The sequence below is a fragment of the Anoplopoma fimbria genome, chromosome 18 (genome assembly GCF_027596085.1).
Source record: "Anoplopoma fimbria isolate UVic2021 breed Golden Eagle Sablefish chromosome 18, Afim_UVic_2022, whole genome shotgun sequence".
Lineage (NCBI taxonomy): Eukaryota > Metazoa > Chordata > Actinopteri > Perciformes > Anoplopomatidae > Anoplopoma > Anoplopoma fimbria.
Window position 1 is genome coordinate 17114426 of NC_072466.1, and position 14267 is coordinate 17128692.

At 39.6% G+C, this 14267-nt stretch overlaps 1 protein-coding gene across 1 annotated transcript in view; it reads right to left on the reverse strand.

Annotated features, from left to right (window-relative positions):
• Window positions 1-1179: 1179 nt before the first annotated feature.
• The window catches only part of igf2r (insulin-like growth factor 2 receptor), a 47181-nt gene continuing 34093 nt past the window's right edge, over window positions 1180-14267 (reverse strand). The window contains exons 38-51 of the mRNA XM_054618023.1: window positions 13371-13520; window positions 13094-13258; window positions 12569-12779; window positions 12155-12307; window positions 11636-11870; window positions 10344-10480; window positions 9953-10070; window positions 8803-8949; window positions 8468-8652; window positions 6859-7045; window positions 6614-6763; window positions 6455-6524; window positions 5542-5832; window positions 1180-5463 (exon numbers count right to left, since the gene is read on the reverse strand). Of these exons, the coding sequence (XP_054473998.1) occupies window positions 5305-5463; window positions 5542-5832; window positions 6455-6524; window positions 6614-6763; window positions 6859-7045; window positions 8468-8652; window positions 8803-8949; window positions 9953-10070; window positions 10344-10480; window positions 11636-11870; window positions 12155-12307; window positions 12569-12779; window positions 13094-13258; window positions 13371-13520 (2358 nt within the window). The 3' untranslated portion in view covers window positions 1180-5304. The remainder of the gene's footprint in view (window positions 5464-5541; window positions 5833-6454; window positions 6525-6613; window positions 6764-6858; window positions 7046-8467; window positions 8653-8802; window positions 8950-9952; window positions 10071-10343; window positions 10481-11635; window positions 11871-12154; window positions 12308-12568; window positions 12780-13093; window positions 13259-13370; window positions 13521-14267) is intronic.

The following is a 14267-nucleotide window of genomic DNA, read 5'->3' on the forward strand; positions in this document are numbered from 1 at the left end:
GTCATTCAAACAAGTCAAAGTCAAGCTCTTATACTTCCTTCAGGAACTGTTCTAACAGGGCAGTAAGCGGTTGGACTCTCAGTTTACCCTGTGCCTGGACTACGTTTAGATAAGACTTGGGGGTCACTCTTGGAGTTAGTCAATGTTTTATGAGCATCCAAATTCCTGAGGACATAACTCAGCAACTTAGAAATAGTTAATTTCATGATAGCCATGTTTATAATTCTGTTTACAATTATTTCAGTTTACTGACATATAACCTTATCCCAACCACAGCAGAGGACAACAGAGGGGAGAAGGAATGCTTTTACTCCCCCTTTTCTTGTCTCCACCACCCTTGATATATATCTTGATATTTATAAGTTATTATTTATTAAATCTGCTACCAGCAACAACGCTACACTTGAGTCCTGCAAAGTTCTTTGGGACAAGTCCAATACAAGTCTTGGGTCCTTGGGAACAGCTATAAGTCATGTCTCAAGACATTAAAACTAGTCCAAATCAAGAGGCATTAGGTCCAGTCCAAACCTCCAAATCTCAAGTCCACCTGGATGAGTCCAAGGCAAGTTCTTCGAACCAGATCAAAGTTGAGTCAGGATGATTGCAAGTAAAATCTCAGTCCTCCCAGATGTTCCAAGACTTGTACAATACAAGTCTAGAGTTCTTTGAAAGAGGGCGCAAGTCTAAAGTTCTTTGGGATGAGTCCAATTCAAGTCTGGGCTCCTTGGAAACAGATAAACGTGTGTAGTGACTCAAATAAGTCCAAGTCAAGCCATAGGGACCAGTCCTACTGCTGTCTCAAGTCTTCCAAGACTTGTCCAAGACAAGCCACGAGTCCTCCAAGTCAAGTCCAAGTCCATCAAGTGGAGACCAGGTCAAGTTAAGGGGTCGTTCGGGAAAGGTCAAAGTCTAGTCTAAAGTCACTTGAGACGATGTAGGTCAGGTCTTAAATCCAGCAGGATGAGTGCAAGTCAAATCTGAAGTTCTCCCAGATGTCCAGGTAAATTCTCAAGTAATTTCAGACAAGTCCAAGTTAGTCTCAAGTGATTCAAAACAAGTAAAAGTGTCAAATCCTTCTAAACAAGTTCAAGTCAAGTCTCAAATTCTCTGAAGCAGGCTTCACTGGGTCCTATTATTAGTCGGAGATTATGTCATCAAACCACAGCAGTGATAAACAGCGGATCTTATTTATTCAAATAATGCAATATTTTATTTTTACATCAATGTTGTTTTTAAATAAGAAAACAGGCAAAGAGCTGGAAAAAAAAAAAGATATCAGACAACATAACTTACACCAACTAAAACGTAATAATGATCTCCCACAGTACCGAATCATCACAAAAAATGTATTGTGCTTTTTTTTTTAGCCTGACCACGCTTGTCTGCGTTTGAATTCGACTCTTGATCTCGATCGCAGACATTGAATTAATTTCACGTAAGCGAAAGCAGTTCTCTGCTCGAGTGCAGACAACAAAAGCACAAGAATGTCCATTCATATCTTCATAGGGACGAGAAGGTTCAGGACAGCACCATGCAGACACTAGCTTTGGTTGCTAAATACAGCAGAAAGAGACTCAATGCAACGATGGAAACAAAGACTTCACATACTAAACAGAGCCATCTGCTTCTCTGTAATGAGGAGTGCTACGACGTCTCCTCGGGAGAGATGAGTCGATTACAAAGTGACAAACACAGGCAGATGTAGTTCAAACCTCCTTCCAACAGGGTCAGGAAGTGAAAAGCTTTCAGCTTTCAACAACTGAGGTTTAAAAGTAAATTTCATAAAAGTCCGTCAGGCCAGCCAACGACGAGCTCGATTTCATTTCAACTCTTGCTGGACTTTGAATGATACTTTAATAATAAATATGGATTCTTGACATTTCATCTGTAATTTATTAGTTTTTTGGGGAAATGTTTATTTATGCTCTAAATTCTGGATTTCACTTTGAGTAAAACATATTCATAATTTCTGAACAGTATGTTAATTCCATGGTTATTCTACAAATACCTTCACAAATGAACTGATTACATAAGGGGAATTTTGGGGCAAGGTGTGAACAAAGCTTCACTACTTCTCGACCTTTCTAGAGATAATTTTACTTGAAGATTGCTTGTGAAAAAATTTATTTCAGTATTTAATCTCAGAGATAATAAATAAAAGAAAACTAATTACTGAATATAGTAATAGAACCACAGCAATAGGGGCAGGAACATAATGATTTTCTCCCTTTTTTAACCATAATGGCACATCCAGAACTCATCCATATAAAATACTGATGTTTCTAATTTAAAGTTTTTTTTCCATGTTTGGCATCCTACAAATACTTTTTTTTACCAAATTTAGTTTACAAAGCTTTACAAATACCCTGAATGGTTCTTTTATTGATTGATACTAGATTTGAGCATCACATGATGGTTAATAACTTTAGTTTCTGTGGATTGAATACTGAGAAAACCCCAAAGTGAATTTACTTACTTTATCCCCTTCGTACTGTCCACAATGTAATTAATGTACATAAGGTAATACATAGTCATAGTGTCAGTACAATGTGTTTGAGATTGCAAATCATTACAAAAACTGTCAATAAATCACGAAGTGCTCTCCCAAGGTTGTACATTCACTGGAAGTAAGTTTGGAGTCGATAAATCAATCTGTGGAGCAGTCCGTTGGTTCATTCAGTTAATTTGGCCAAGTGGGAATAAAACACCTGTAAATTTCTCAAAAATGTACATTACATAAATACTTATGAAGGCAGCTGGATGGTCTGCAACAAATTATTATTTTCATTAGAAATGAATCTATTGATCACTTCGTTGAATGATTAATTAAGTGTCGAGAAAGGTTAAATATTGTGAGAAATGTCCCTGAAACCAAGGTGATACTTTCAAATTTCTTGTTTTGACCAACCTAAACCAAACATGTTTATTTTACAAAGATATAAAACAGAGTAAATCACATTTGAGAAGCTGAAACTAAATAATATTGACAACAATCGATTTAGATGACTATCTGACTTATAATATAGATAATAGACTACTAATAGATTTTCAGTTTGAATGATATCTGTTAGCTAAACTTTAACAAAGGAAACTTAACTCAAGGCCAACTTACTACCTTTTCCGGAGCTTTCAGTCACATCTAGCAGTCAAATGGACTTTCTAGTTGACAACTAAGGAAATGCCAAATCTGCTGTGCGTAGAGGATAAAATCGTTAAAAAAAAAAAAGCAAGTAAGTGGACCTTGAGTTAGTCTTTTGGGGGGTTAAAACACTATTTCCAAGGTCAAGATTGAACTTTTACTGATTGAAATGTGAAAACACTAAGGCTGAAGTTATTTATCAAATGTCAAAAATCCTATGTTATGTTGGTTGTTTTTCTCTACATCTTTGGGTTTTAGACTGATGTTCAGACAGAACACATTTGAAGACATCACCTGGGACTATTATGACTTGTGATGGGCACTTTTCTGAATTTTTCTGACGTTTATAATCAATAATGAAAATAATAGGTAGTGCAGCCTTAGAAAAGAGTTATTATTTAGTTAACTGATAAACACAGCAGAGAATGATAATCACCACACGGAGCAGAGACAAATCTTTCATGTTTAGTCGCAGGAACAAGAGTTTGATTGGATTTGACTTTGGGACCAAAGAAAAGAATCTGCAAATGGGACGGCATACAAATACTCTGTTTATACTGTGTAGGCTTACTCATATCTCTCTTATGTTGGAACACTGCTGCCAGTTTGATTTACTTTACCAAAATACCTCGGGCCCTAGATCTCATCATTAGCAGAAAATACGTTAAACGTAAATAATACCTGCATTCTTGATACTTAAATGCTTCACATCTTTCTTTTGTCGCATCATCACATGCATTTGGCTAAAAAGGGCGGATTTCAGTACTAGAAAAACTTTGCTTTACCGGTTAAACTTCACTTTTGCTGCAGCAACATCCACGATCACAAACCCGAATAACAAAACTTAGCCTTTAATGTACGAGAGCGTGCAAGCGTGGACATTTTTTCCCCCAATGTCAACACATTAGTGCCAGCGGTGGCTGTAGAAATATGGCTTTGGCGGGAGGGGGGCAGGGGGGACTTCAAAAACCAACACAAACCTAAACTAACATCTCAAGTTTCACTTTCAACCTCCGTCCTCGTAGACCGTCCATTCACACTTAAGGCCATCTATTTTTTTCCGAAACAGAACAGAGATTCATACAGATGATCAGCTCAGACAAGCATTTAAATAATCATAAAAACAAATATGTGAGCAATTCACCAGTGAATACAACGAACAGACAAAAACAAAACGTCCATATTATAGAACATTATTTTCTATGTACAATGTCTCTGACCCAAACAAGACAAAAACAAAAAATCAATCTGTCGCCGGACATGATTCATCGATGAAAAAGCAAAGTAAGTTCATCATCAGGAAGGCATCGCGCTTTCTTTTCGAGTGGAAAGAAAGAGAAGACATCTGCTATTATAGCAACTGTAAACAGCAAGAAAAGACAAACGGGTGTCTTCATTCCCTTTAGAAACAACACAAGCCGACACCTTCAGCGCTCCCGTCCAGGGAACAAAACCAGTTTCCCCCTGCTTTTTGTTTTTTCTTTGATAGCCGTTGTTTTCCTCAAAAAATCTGCTAAATTGTTTCACTATTGAGCTACTTCACTGTACATCTACCCACAGTTATCAAATACAAGCCTTACATTAAAAATCAACTCCAAAAGGTGGCCAAAGCATTTGTTGTAATGAGACATGGTATTATACTTCATAAACTTAATCAAATGCCGCGATAAAGTGCTAAAGAAATGGCACAACTTAATTTCAAAACCAAAAAAGTTTAATTCACATCATTTCACTGACATTGCAGAGTCAACATGTTAAAGAAGATGCCTTTTATGTCTCTGGGGTTGATTTTTAGAGTCTGTATTAGATAAATGTTGCAAGACTGAAGTAACTATAGTGAAGTATCTCATTAATTCATTTCAGAATTATGACAAAATAGGGTGCAGGTCAAAAAACTGCCTGCAGAACACTTTAAATAATCAGCTATCAATAAATAAGAAACCATGTGCTAACATCGACAGTCTGTAGACGGTGGACTGGATAGAGTCTGAGGCAAAGTAAAGGTGCAGCCCAACAAAAAAAAAAGAAAGGATCCCAAAAGAGTGGAAAGGTTTCTGCTTTCAATATGTTGTTGGTTTCTGTTGTTGTTGCTGTTATGGAGACATTCACTGAGAAAGAAGAGTTCAGACTGGTTGTGGTAGGGGAACGGGAAGGAGGAAGTGACATCACACCCTGAGGAGGTCCTCGTCACTGTCATCCTCGTCCCGTTTCCTATTGGCCGCCGTGTTGTTACCGTTAGTAAGGCCTGAGGAACGAGGTTTGCTGCTCTTCCTCTTCCTGTCCGACTCGTCCAGGAGGCCCACCAGGTCCTCGTCACTCTCCTCCTGAAACGATTGACTTCTGTGAGGTTTTGAGCGTCATGTTGGAATAAACACCTGGACAGATGTTGGTAGGATACTCACCTGGAGGAAGGGGCTGCGGTGAGCCACAGAGTGCCTGGAGATTCCGGAGGATTTGACCACTCGCACCCCCGGGACGCTCAGCACCTCGTCCTCGCTGTCGTCGTCGTCGTCATGTTCATCCAACGAGAAGGAGCGCAGGCCGTCCGTGTTCACTGGCTTGGTCTTGATGTGACCGTTGCCGTGGTTACTCTTCCCTCGGCGGGAGGACGAGGAGGAGGACGTGGGGGGTGCTTCGAGCTCCTCCATCAGCCACTCCATCTCCTCTTCACCCCCTTCTTCGTCCATGTTGACCTAAGGATTTAGAAGTTAGAACAGATACACTCTCATAATTATCTATGTGCATCTCATGGGTAGAACTGTGACTTGCAGCATTTATTTAGGCTTCGTCTATTTTTTGGACAATACACCAGTAAATGCAAGGTTGATGACCCAAAAAACAACAATAAAACTCCATTCCTTAGGGTTTTATAATTATTATTATTTTTATCATATTTTCTTTGTTTTGTGAGTCAGTGTTGATGTCAAAGTAGATCAGGAATTTGAACGCTTATCAAAGGAAAACTGCACACTGCACACCTTTTAAAAAGCTCGGACCAGACGGAAGCCGGTATTGTGGTGTTTTGTTGTTTCAAATTTTGAAAGGCAGGTCAATGAATTGGAGCATTTTGTAATTAAAATGTTTTACTGTTTCCAGTGAGAGACTGCGAAAACCCGATGCTCAAAAGCATTCTCCTGCACATTGCTGCCAACATGGACTAAACTCTGCCGGTTAACTTGCATACCCTAGAGTAGCATTTTTAGATGCAGCATCCTTTAAAAGCTTAAAAATTCCAATTAACTAAGTAGTTGGCTGGTAAAGTGCGTACACACTGGAACTGGAATCAGAATTGATTAATTCATTAGATCAACCTACCTTGGAATATTTATAGGAGACTTGGTTTCCTCTCCTGCAGCAGCCAGCAACCTTCTGGATCACCAGCTCTCTGTTGAAAACAAGCATTTATAAAAAATTACAAAAATGTTCTCTAAATCTTTTAGCTTCCCTGCTTTTGTTGGACACTGGTGGTCTCACCTCCTCTCTTTCTTGTGGAGCAAAAGCCCAAGCAGACAGACAGACAGAACCACCAGCAGGAGACTCAGCATCACTCCCACCGCCTGGCTCCGCCTGGAGAGAGCAGGAGCCACGCTGTCCCTGTCATCATAGGACCCTGTGTCAACAGCTCTGCAAAGAAATCCAGAAGGAAGATTTATACATATTTGTCATTTCCTAAATCTACTTTTCCTGTCTATTTTCCAGTTTAAAAAACGTTTGCTCACGTCAGACCACACACAGCGTCCGTGTGCCACACAAACAGATACTGGCATTCATCGGTCTCCAGCATAAACTCGGGGATGCCGACGCCTGCCGAGGGGTTACAGTGGAACATGATGGTGGACGACACCGTTTTGGTCTTCTCCCGGCCACATGCTGACTCAGAGGGCACCATCACATCCAGGTTTCCTCCTGATGGGAAAGCAGTGACGTTTTGGACATGGATGAGTGGAATTGTGATGTTCATGTATTAGATAGAATCAACAGGTTTAAATGACATGACCACTGTTAGTTAATTGCGGGATAACCACCTCTTTATCTTAAACAGACCCTATTATGCCATTTTCTGGGTTCATATTTTTATCTCAAGTTACAGTTACAACATGTTTACATGTGTTAATGCTCATAATTTGCCTTGTTTTTCTCATCTTGGCTGTCCTGCAGCACCTCTTCTCACCCTCTCTCTGAAATGCTCTGTTGTAGCGCTTGCTCATCCCTCCAGAAAGCAAAGTCTGCTCTGATTGGTCAGCTAGCCCGCTCTGTTGTGATTAGTCAACGTTTCACATTTCAAAAAACTCTTCCTCCGGAGCATCAACTCCATCTCTCTCTTTGTTGTTTGAGGGCCAAACTAGCCGAAGAGTTTTACGTCACTTCTGTAACATTATGACATCATAAAGTTACGGAAGTGAAGGAGAGAATTCAATCGAGCCGTTTCAGGCAGCTCAGGAGTAGTGATTCTGAAGGGGGAGGGTAACTCCTTTTAGGCGTGAACTTCAGGTTTTATACGGTACGGACCTTTTACATGTACAAAAATATATATAACACACTAAAGAAGAGGGAAAAAGTGGAAAAGCATAATAGGGCCTCTTTAAATAAGGTGCTGGAAGTATACAAAAAGCTCAAACTGATAGAGTAAACTGAGAGGTTTACGAGTCAATGCCAGACTTTTTTGTGTTATGTAAGTGGAGCACCCTCTTGTAAACCTCTCAGTACTACATTCAGCATATTTAAGCTGTAGTTAAGAGGAGGCGGAGCCTCTACCAGCAGGCTGTGCACAGCTGTACTGCTTACAGCGATTGGGATGTGATTTGTTTGTTTATACAGGACTTTTCATTTTGTGTTGATTTTGGAGGTGCCTGTGAATGAATGTGGCAGTGTTTCAGAGCACCAGATTCTTCTTCGTAAACCTTTTTTTTTTTTTTTTTTTTTTTACTGCTGCAGGGTCTCACAATCTCCCCTCTCAATAAACCAAAGTTTGTTAATAAGCACTACTAATAATATGTCCCTAAGACCTAAGACATTGACATTGCACCTCCTTGGGTCCTCAGTAACACCAGCCAAGTGTGAAGTCGGTCGAATGAACAGTTATCAAGAAAATGGACAGTCAGACACATTTAGTTTGATTTATCTTCAAGAAACCCTGTTGTGGCAAATTCCATGGCAACCCATCCATTAGTTGTGGAGATTTGGAACAAAGTGTTGACAAACCAAACAACACTGCAATCCATCTTTAGCCGTGATTCAACCACTTTATTTCTAAGTAAATACAGGGGAGATATAGAATAATTTTTCACACCACTAATCGCTGATTTCACTAAACCTTGCAAGATTTACCTTTAATGTAGTACTTGGCCTTGCTGGAAGAGCCAATCCTGCGTCTGTAGAGCGCGTTGAGTTTGACCTGGCAGATGTTGGCACCGAGACAGGTGGGCAGGGAGTTGTTGGTGATGCCAGACAACTGGATGTGGTAGATGTAGCGGTCACCGTTGGGACGGATGTCTCCAGTCGCCTGATGGTGGCTGGGAGGAGGAGGGTAAAAAAAAAAAAGGCTGAACAGACCAACACAAGTAGAAAATAAAGTGTTCTCCATCTCATTTATGCCACAAAGTGAGATAATTGGAGCAGAAAAAAAGACAGAGGCGGACAGGAGGAATGTGTGCTTGTGTTACCTGAAGTAAAGCGTTCCCAGACTGATGCTGGCTCCGGTGTCGGGAACCTGTATCGTCCCATTCACCATCGTCACCTCACGCTGCTTCACAGCACACGCCGACCGAGTCTCCCAGCCAATCACAAACTCACATGACGCATCATCAACGCTGTTCACACAGAAACAGATAGAGAGGAGTGACTCTTAGCAACATTTAGGACTTCAAGGACCTACTGAACAAGCGGAATTAATTTGAAACCAAAAACTAAGAACAAAACTAATAAATGCTTTGAAACTGTCAGATTATATATAAAAGATGTGCAAATTCAACATTTAGGAAGGAGTCAAAGCAAGATACATTGTGATTGGTTAAGAACATCAACTTTTAAAAATAGATATTTTATAGAAACTGCTTTTGTATTAATCTAAACATGGGGGTACTGATAAAAAAAAAAAAATAACAAAAAGAAATAGAGCTGAAGAAAGATAATTTAACACCTCTTCAGTATAAAGACTTTATATTGATTGCAGACGACAAAACTCTCTCATGACTGTGAATGACAAGTCTGCTAAGAAATGCTTGGTAGTGTGCCTAAATGGTGCTTTAATAGGAGAAAATGCAATGTTAAAGATAAACTCTCTGTTCTGTCACTAACTGGCAGTTAGAAATATCTAAAGCAAAGAGTAAATGAGTTGTAGAATGTGGTTTATTGTCCATTGCAATAAACCAGGTTGCTGGCTGCTGCAGGAGAGGAAACCAAGTCTCCTATAAATATTCCAAGGTAGGTTGATCTAATGAATTAATCAATTCTGATTCCAGTTCCAGTGTGTACGCACTTTACCAGCCAACTACTTAGTTAATTGGAATTTTTAAGCTTTTAAAGGATGCTGCATCTAAAAATGCTACTTTAGGGTATTTATTGTCCATGATGTGAGCAAATGACCCAGATTTAAAACAATCATTCTATTCTGCTTTGCTTCATTTATTTCTCTCCCCATGCCCTTAATGCCCTTATTTCATATAGTTTATAATTCAATTTAATTAAATAAGAGCTCAGAGTTTTTTTCCCTACAAATCTAATGTCTTGCTTGTGGAGCAAACAAATTTAAAACTAATAAAAAAGGGGAACGTTTTTCAATAACCAACTGATTTCTTTGGGGTTGTGTGTTACCTGATGAGTGCCGGATGTCCAACAGTGGAGCCGCAGCTCAGCTGGATCACAGTCTTGGCTTGCACGCCATTACCACAGACATCTCCTCCCGCTGAGTAACTGACAGTAATCTTTCCATCTGCAAAAGTAGTTTGAGAACTGTAAACATGAACTTTTCTAATGCACAATGAGTCAAATCACAGCTGTGAGAGTCACTCTGTTTACCTCAAAGCCTGCACTGATTTCTGTTTCGTTTAAAGTCAGTCTTGAGTTGTAGAACAACAGCAATACAATATTTAAAGCTTTGCCAATAGCTTGTGTTTAATTCTACTAGCAAAAATGGTAAACTGCATACAAATGTTTATCCTAAGATATTTTAAGATACAGAAATGTACATGACTTGATGACCCACCAGTGTTGCTCATTTTCTGGGTATAAACTCGACCCAGGGTTTGGGTCACTCCTGCTGCTGTGCGCCGGCACACGGTTGCTCCCTCTGGACAACCGGGCAATCCACCGTGGATACCCTGACACAGGTTAATGAAGTACCTAATGACATGAAAACAGGAAAGAGAGTCATATTTAAATGAAGTCAAGCCTCAAGAAACAAAGGCCCAAGTGATTTAGGCCTTGCATATTTGTTCACAATTTTTTTTAAATCATATGCATCTTTCTTCTTTTTAATGCATCTATTGTGAAGCAGGGAACGTTATTGATGCAAAAATATTTGTTGTATTTATTTATTTTATCCAGTATTTTAGATCTAGGCGAAAAACTAAAAAGTTGCCTTAGTTCTGCAAGTAAAGGTGGAGCAGTAATGCCAAATATAATAACAGCCAGAATCTTCATGAAGACCAAGCTCAGATTGAGCAACATGGCACTTTGTGTTCATGAACAGCTGTATTTATTAAATTTCAAGTTGACTTCGATTTGTTTTTATTGCCATTTGGATTTTTGTGATCTTTACATCATCTGGTACAGTGACACAGTAGCCGGCATGTACACATTGGATGTACTTGTACTTGGCATGTAAAAACAGTTTGTTGTATTTTAAAAATGGCACCATCATGAATTTGCACAAACACTTAAAAATAGAAAGGAAAGCCCCAAACAATAAAAGACATTTAATTTAATTTATTCATCGCCATCGACTCCATCTGTCTGAATCACATAATGTATATCAGTAATAGCCGTAGTCAGCGCAAAATCCCCCACTGGTTTGTGGACTACGGCTTTGAAGGCAATTTGTCTGCCGCTATCTTGGTCTTTTGCGACCAAAAATGACGAGAGGTCGGAGCTACTTGCTACCTTTTTAGGCAACCAAAATTACAATAACAGTAACAATTAACTTTCAAGAACTGAAAAAACACTGTGAAAGGGTTAAAGTTTTAAGACCAAAACACAACAACTCCATGGTAGCGACCTGTCAATCACAAGGCAGGAACTCCTTAAAGCATACCCTGCTTTGTCTTTTTAACTATAAATGGGACCAAAATTTACTAAATGTATATCATGCTGTATTAAAAAAATACTTGAAAGTAGTGATTTAGACCATAAACTCATGTTTACAATGTTTACTGAGGTAATAAATCAAGTGAGAAGTAGTCATTTTCTCAAAGAATCTGACTTCTTTTAGCAAACAGAGGAAAAAGAAAAATTAACTTATGCATTATAATGAGTAGTTGTGAGCAAAGTCAGACTTACGAATCCCCTCGGTGGCTAAACTTCCACGGCTCAGTGAGGGAGGACAGGGTTCGGAGGTCGTACGTCTGATGCTGGCTGACCAGCTTACACTCCATCTTCATTGGTGGACAAACAGCGCTGGTGCGCCACTGGAAAGTGGCTGAACAACCTGCCGTCTCTGAGAGCAGCTGAGGAGAGCCGCGGCCTGCAGACTGGTCGCAGGTAAACAATATGGAGGACTGACGCTTACCGGAGGCTGGACAAGAGAGAAAAGGAAGTAATGGAAATGCATCACAAGAAAGCATTTTGGAAGGTTTACTTGAAACGGTGAGAAAGATTAGTCATTTATGTTCATATAATGTTGTCTCTTTTCAAACTTTTCCTGCTCTAAATTTGGAGTCCTTAACTTCCAAACTCAACTGTTCAAGGCAAGAGTAAAAGTTGGAGTAATAATGGGAGTTCACATAGACGGCTTTATGTTCGTCACATCTCCTCTCTGTGTTTTCATGTGCTTCCTCTCCACTGTCAAAGAGCTGTCACCTGCATTGCAGAATCCCCACTTCTTGTCCCTGTCATAGTTGGAAGTGGTGGCACACCACATCCTGCCATCTGTCCTTTCATCTTTGGTGCACGCTGTGTACGACTTCTTCATGAGAGTGAAGGGGAACACACACACTTCGCCCTCATTTGTCACTAAAACCAAAACAAAACATATTAACTATTTTGTTCAATTGCTTCCCAAAAATTCTGATTTAGAATTATTATGCTCCATTTTGCTCCTGGGAGTCTTGAGAACAGTGTGAGTAAAAGATCTTGTCTATACTAAACTACCAATCTCAGCAGATTATGTTATTTTTGTCATTTTACAAATGAAGAATCAGATATTGATTTTATGTTTTTAAAGATAGATCCTTTGAGAGGGGGTCATGGACAAGGTGAGTATAGCAGACCTACCTGGTGGGCAGGGATCTCCCCCACCATACTGCATCAGTACAGCCTCCTCGTCATGTTTGAAGTCCATCGTCATGGCCTTACTGATGCCAAATGATGAGGCTGACTTGTCTGAACCCGAACCAGACACCCGGCAAACCGTGCTGTTCTTGCAGGCCGGCTCGGCCACTGAGCCGCAGACGTTGATGTGGTAGATGCTGGAGTTTGCTGGTACCTGGCATAGAGAGACTAAGCTTCACTACAGTATTTTAAAAAGGACAGTTATGTAGGATTTGGTGGCATATAGCGGTCTGGTTCCAGATTACAACCAACTGAAAACATGAAAGGCTCTCGCTGGAGCCAGTGTTTGTTTTGTCTCTTTTGGGCTACTTTAGAAACATAGATTTGATATTCTGACTTTATCTTCACATAAAAATATCATACTAAAATATAAAACAAAAATTTATTTAACAAGATGAAGGGAATATTCATGAGAACCCCTTGTCAAATGTGATCTTGGGGGACAGATAACAAGCTTATGGAGCTCACCTGGACTTCACCAGAGAGGGCGGACAGTTCAAAGGTGAACTGGAGCTGGGAGTCGGTGAGCTGGCAACCGCTGGTGTTGGTGTGGGTGGCATCTGAACAGACTATAGGTGTCGCCCACTCAAACAAATAGACACATCCCTGCAGCCTCAGCATTTGTGGAGAGCCCTGGATGAAGATATAAGCGGTCACTGCTTTCTTAAAAATCCTCAGAGAAGTAAAGTAAACAGTGTATGTGTAAGTATTCTTATCATAAAAAGAAATTTAAGTGCTGACTGACCAGCTCCAGGCCTCTCTGGCAGGTAAAGATGATGGTCGAAGTGTAGTTCTGTGCAGGATCAGCCGCACATTTGGTGGAGCTGCTGTAAGTGATGGACACTTCCCCTGTTGCACTGTTGATCTCAGGACCGCTGGTTGTGCGCCCAATGTCCTTCAAGAGACAGAAAGAGAGAAAGGTGGAGGCAACGTTATTGAAAGTGACGAGAAGAGAAACAAAGACAGGACAATAAGGATCATCATCATACAAAAAAAACAAACAGAAGAGAGAGAAACTAAATAACACAGCATTTTAAACCCAGTTGTGTTTCCTTATTGCTTGTTTAGCACTTTAGTAATGATGTTTCCCCAACCTGGAACAGAGGCAAGACTGAGATTTGAAACCTCTATTATCATTGTTATTATTATATTTTTTATTTCTGATATATTGTTACACTTGTGTAGCGATTTCCATTAAGTTTGACTGCTCTACTTTGTAATCAAAATGTAAAATTCAATAACATAAAATGTGTACATAATCAGCAGATTTGTCCAGCCTACGACACAAATATTTATGCTATCAGTAATGTCAATGTTTTCTCAGGCATAATACATGGCAAGTGGTTGTATCTGTGGAGTGATGAGGTTGATCCAAATAGAGGCAATGTTGTTCCCTACAAACCCCCCATAATTTTTATGTGTTGTTGTTTTTACTCGAAAATGTTAAACTTAGAAAATTACAAGAATTTTCTCTGAATATTATCCCGCTCATTTTTATAGACCATGGCCTTAATATGCAGTCGCCTAAACATGCATTTTTCCAAAGTGTAAAAAAAAAAAAAGTGTTTCCTTAGGATTTTGTTTTCACAACAAATGTATTTTTTTTTAATGTCATGTGGCACAAAAAGAGACCATGGTGCAT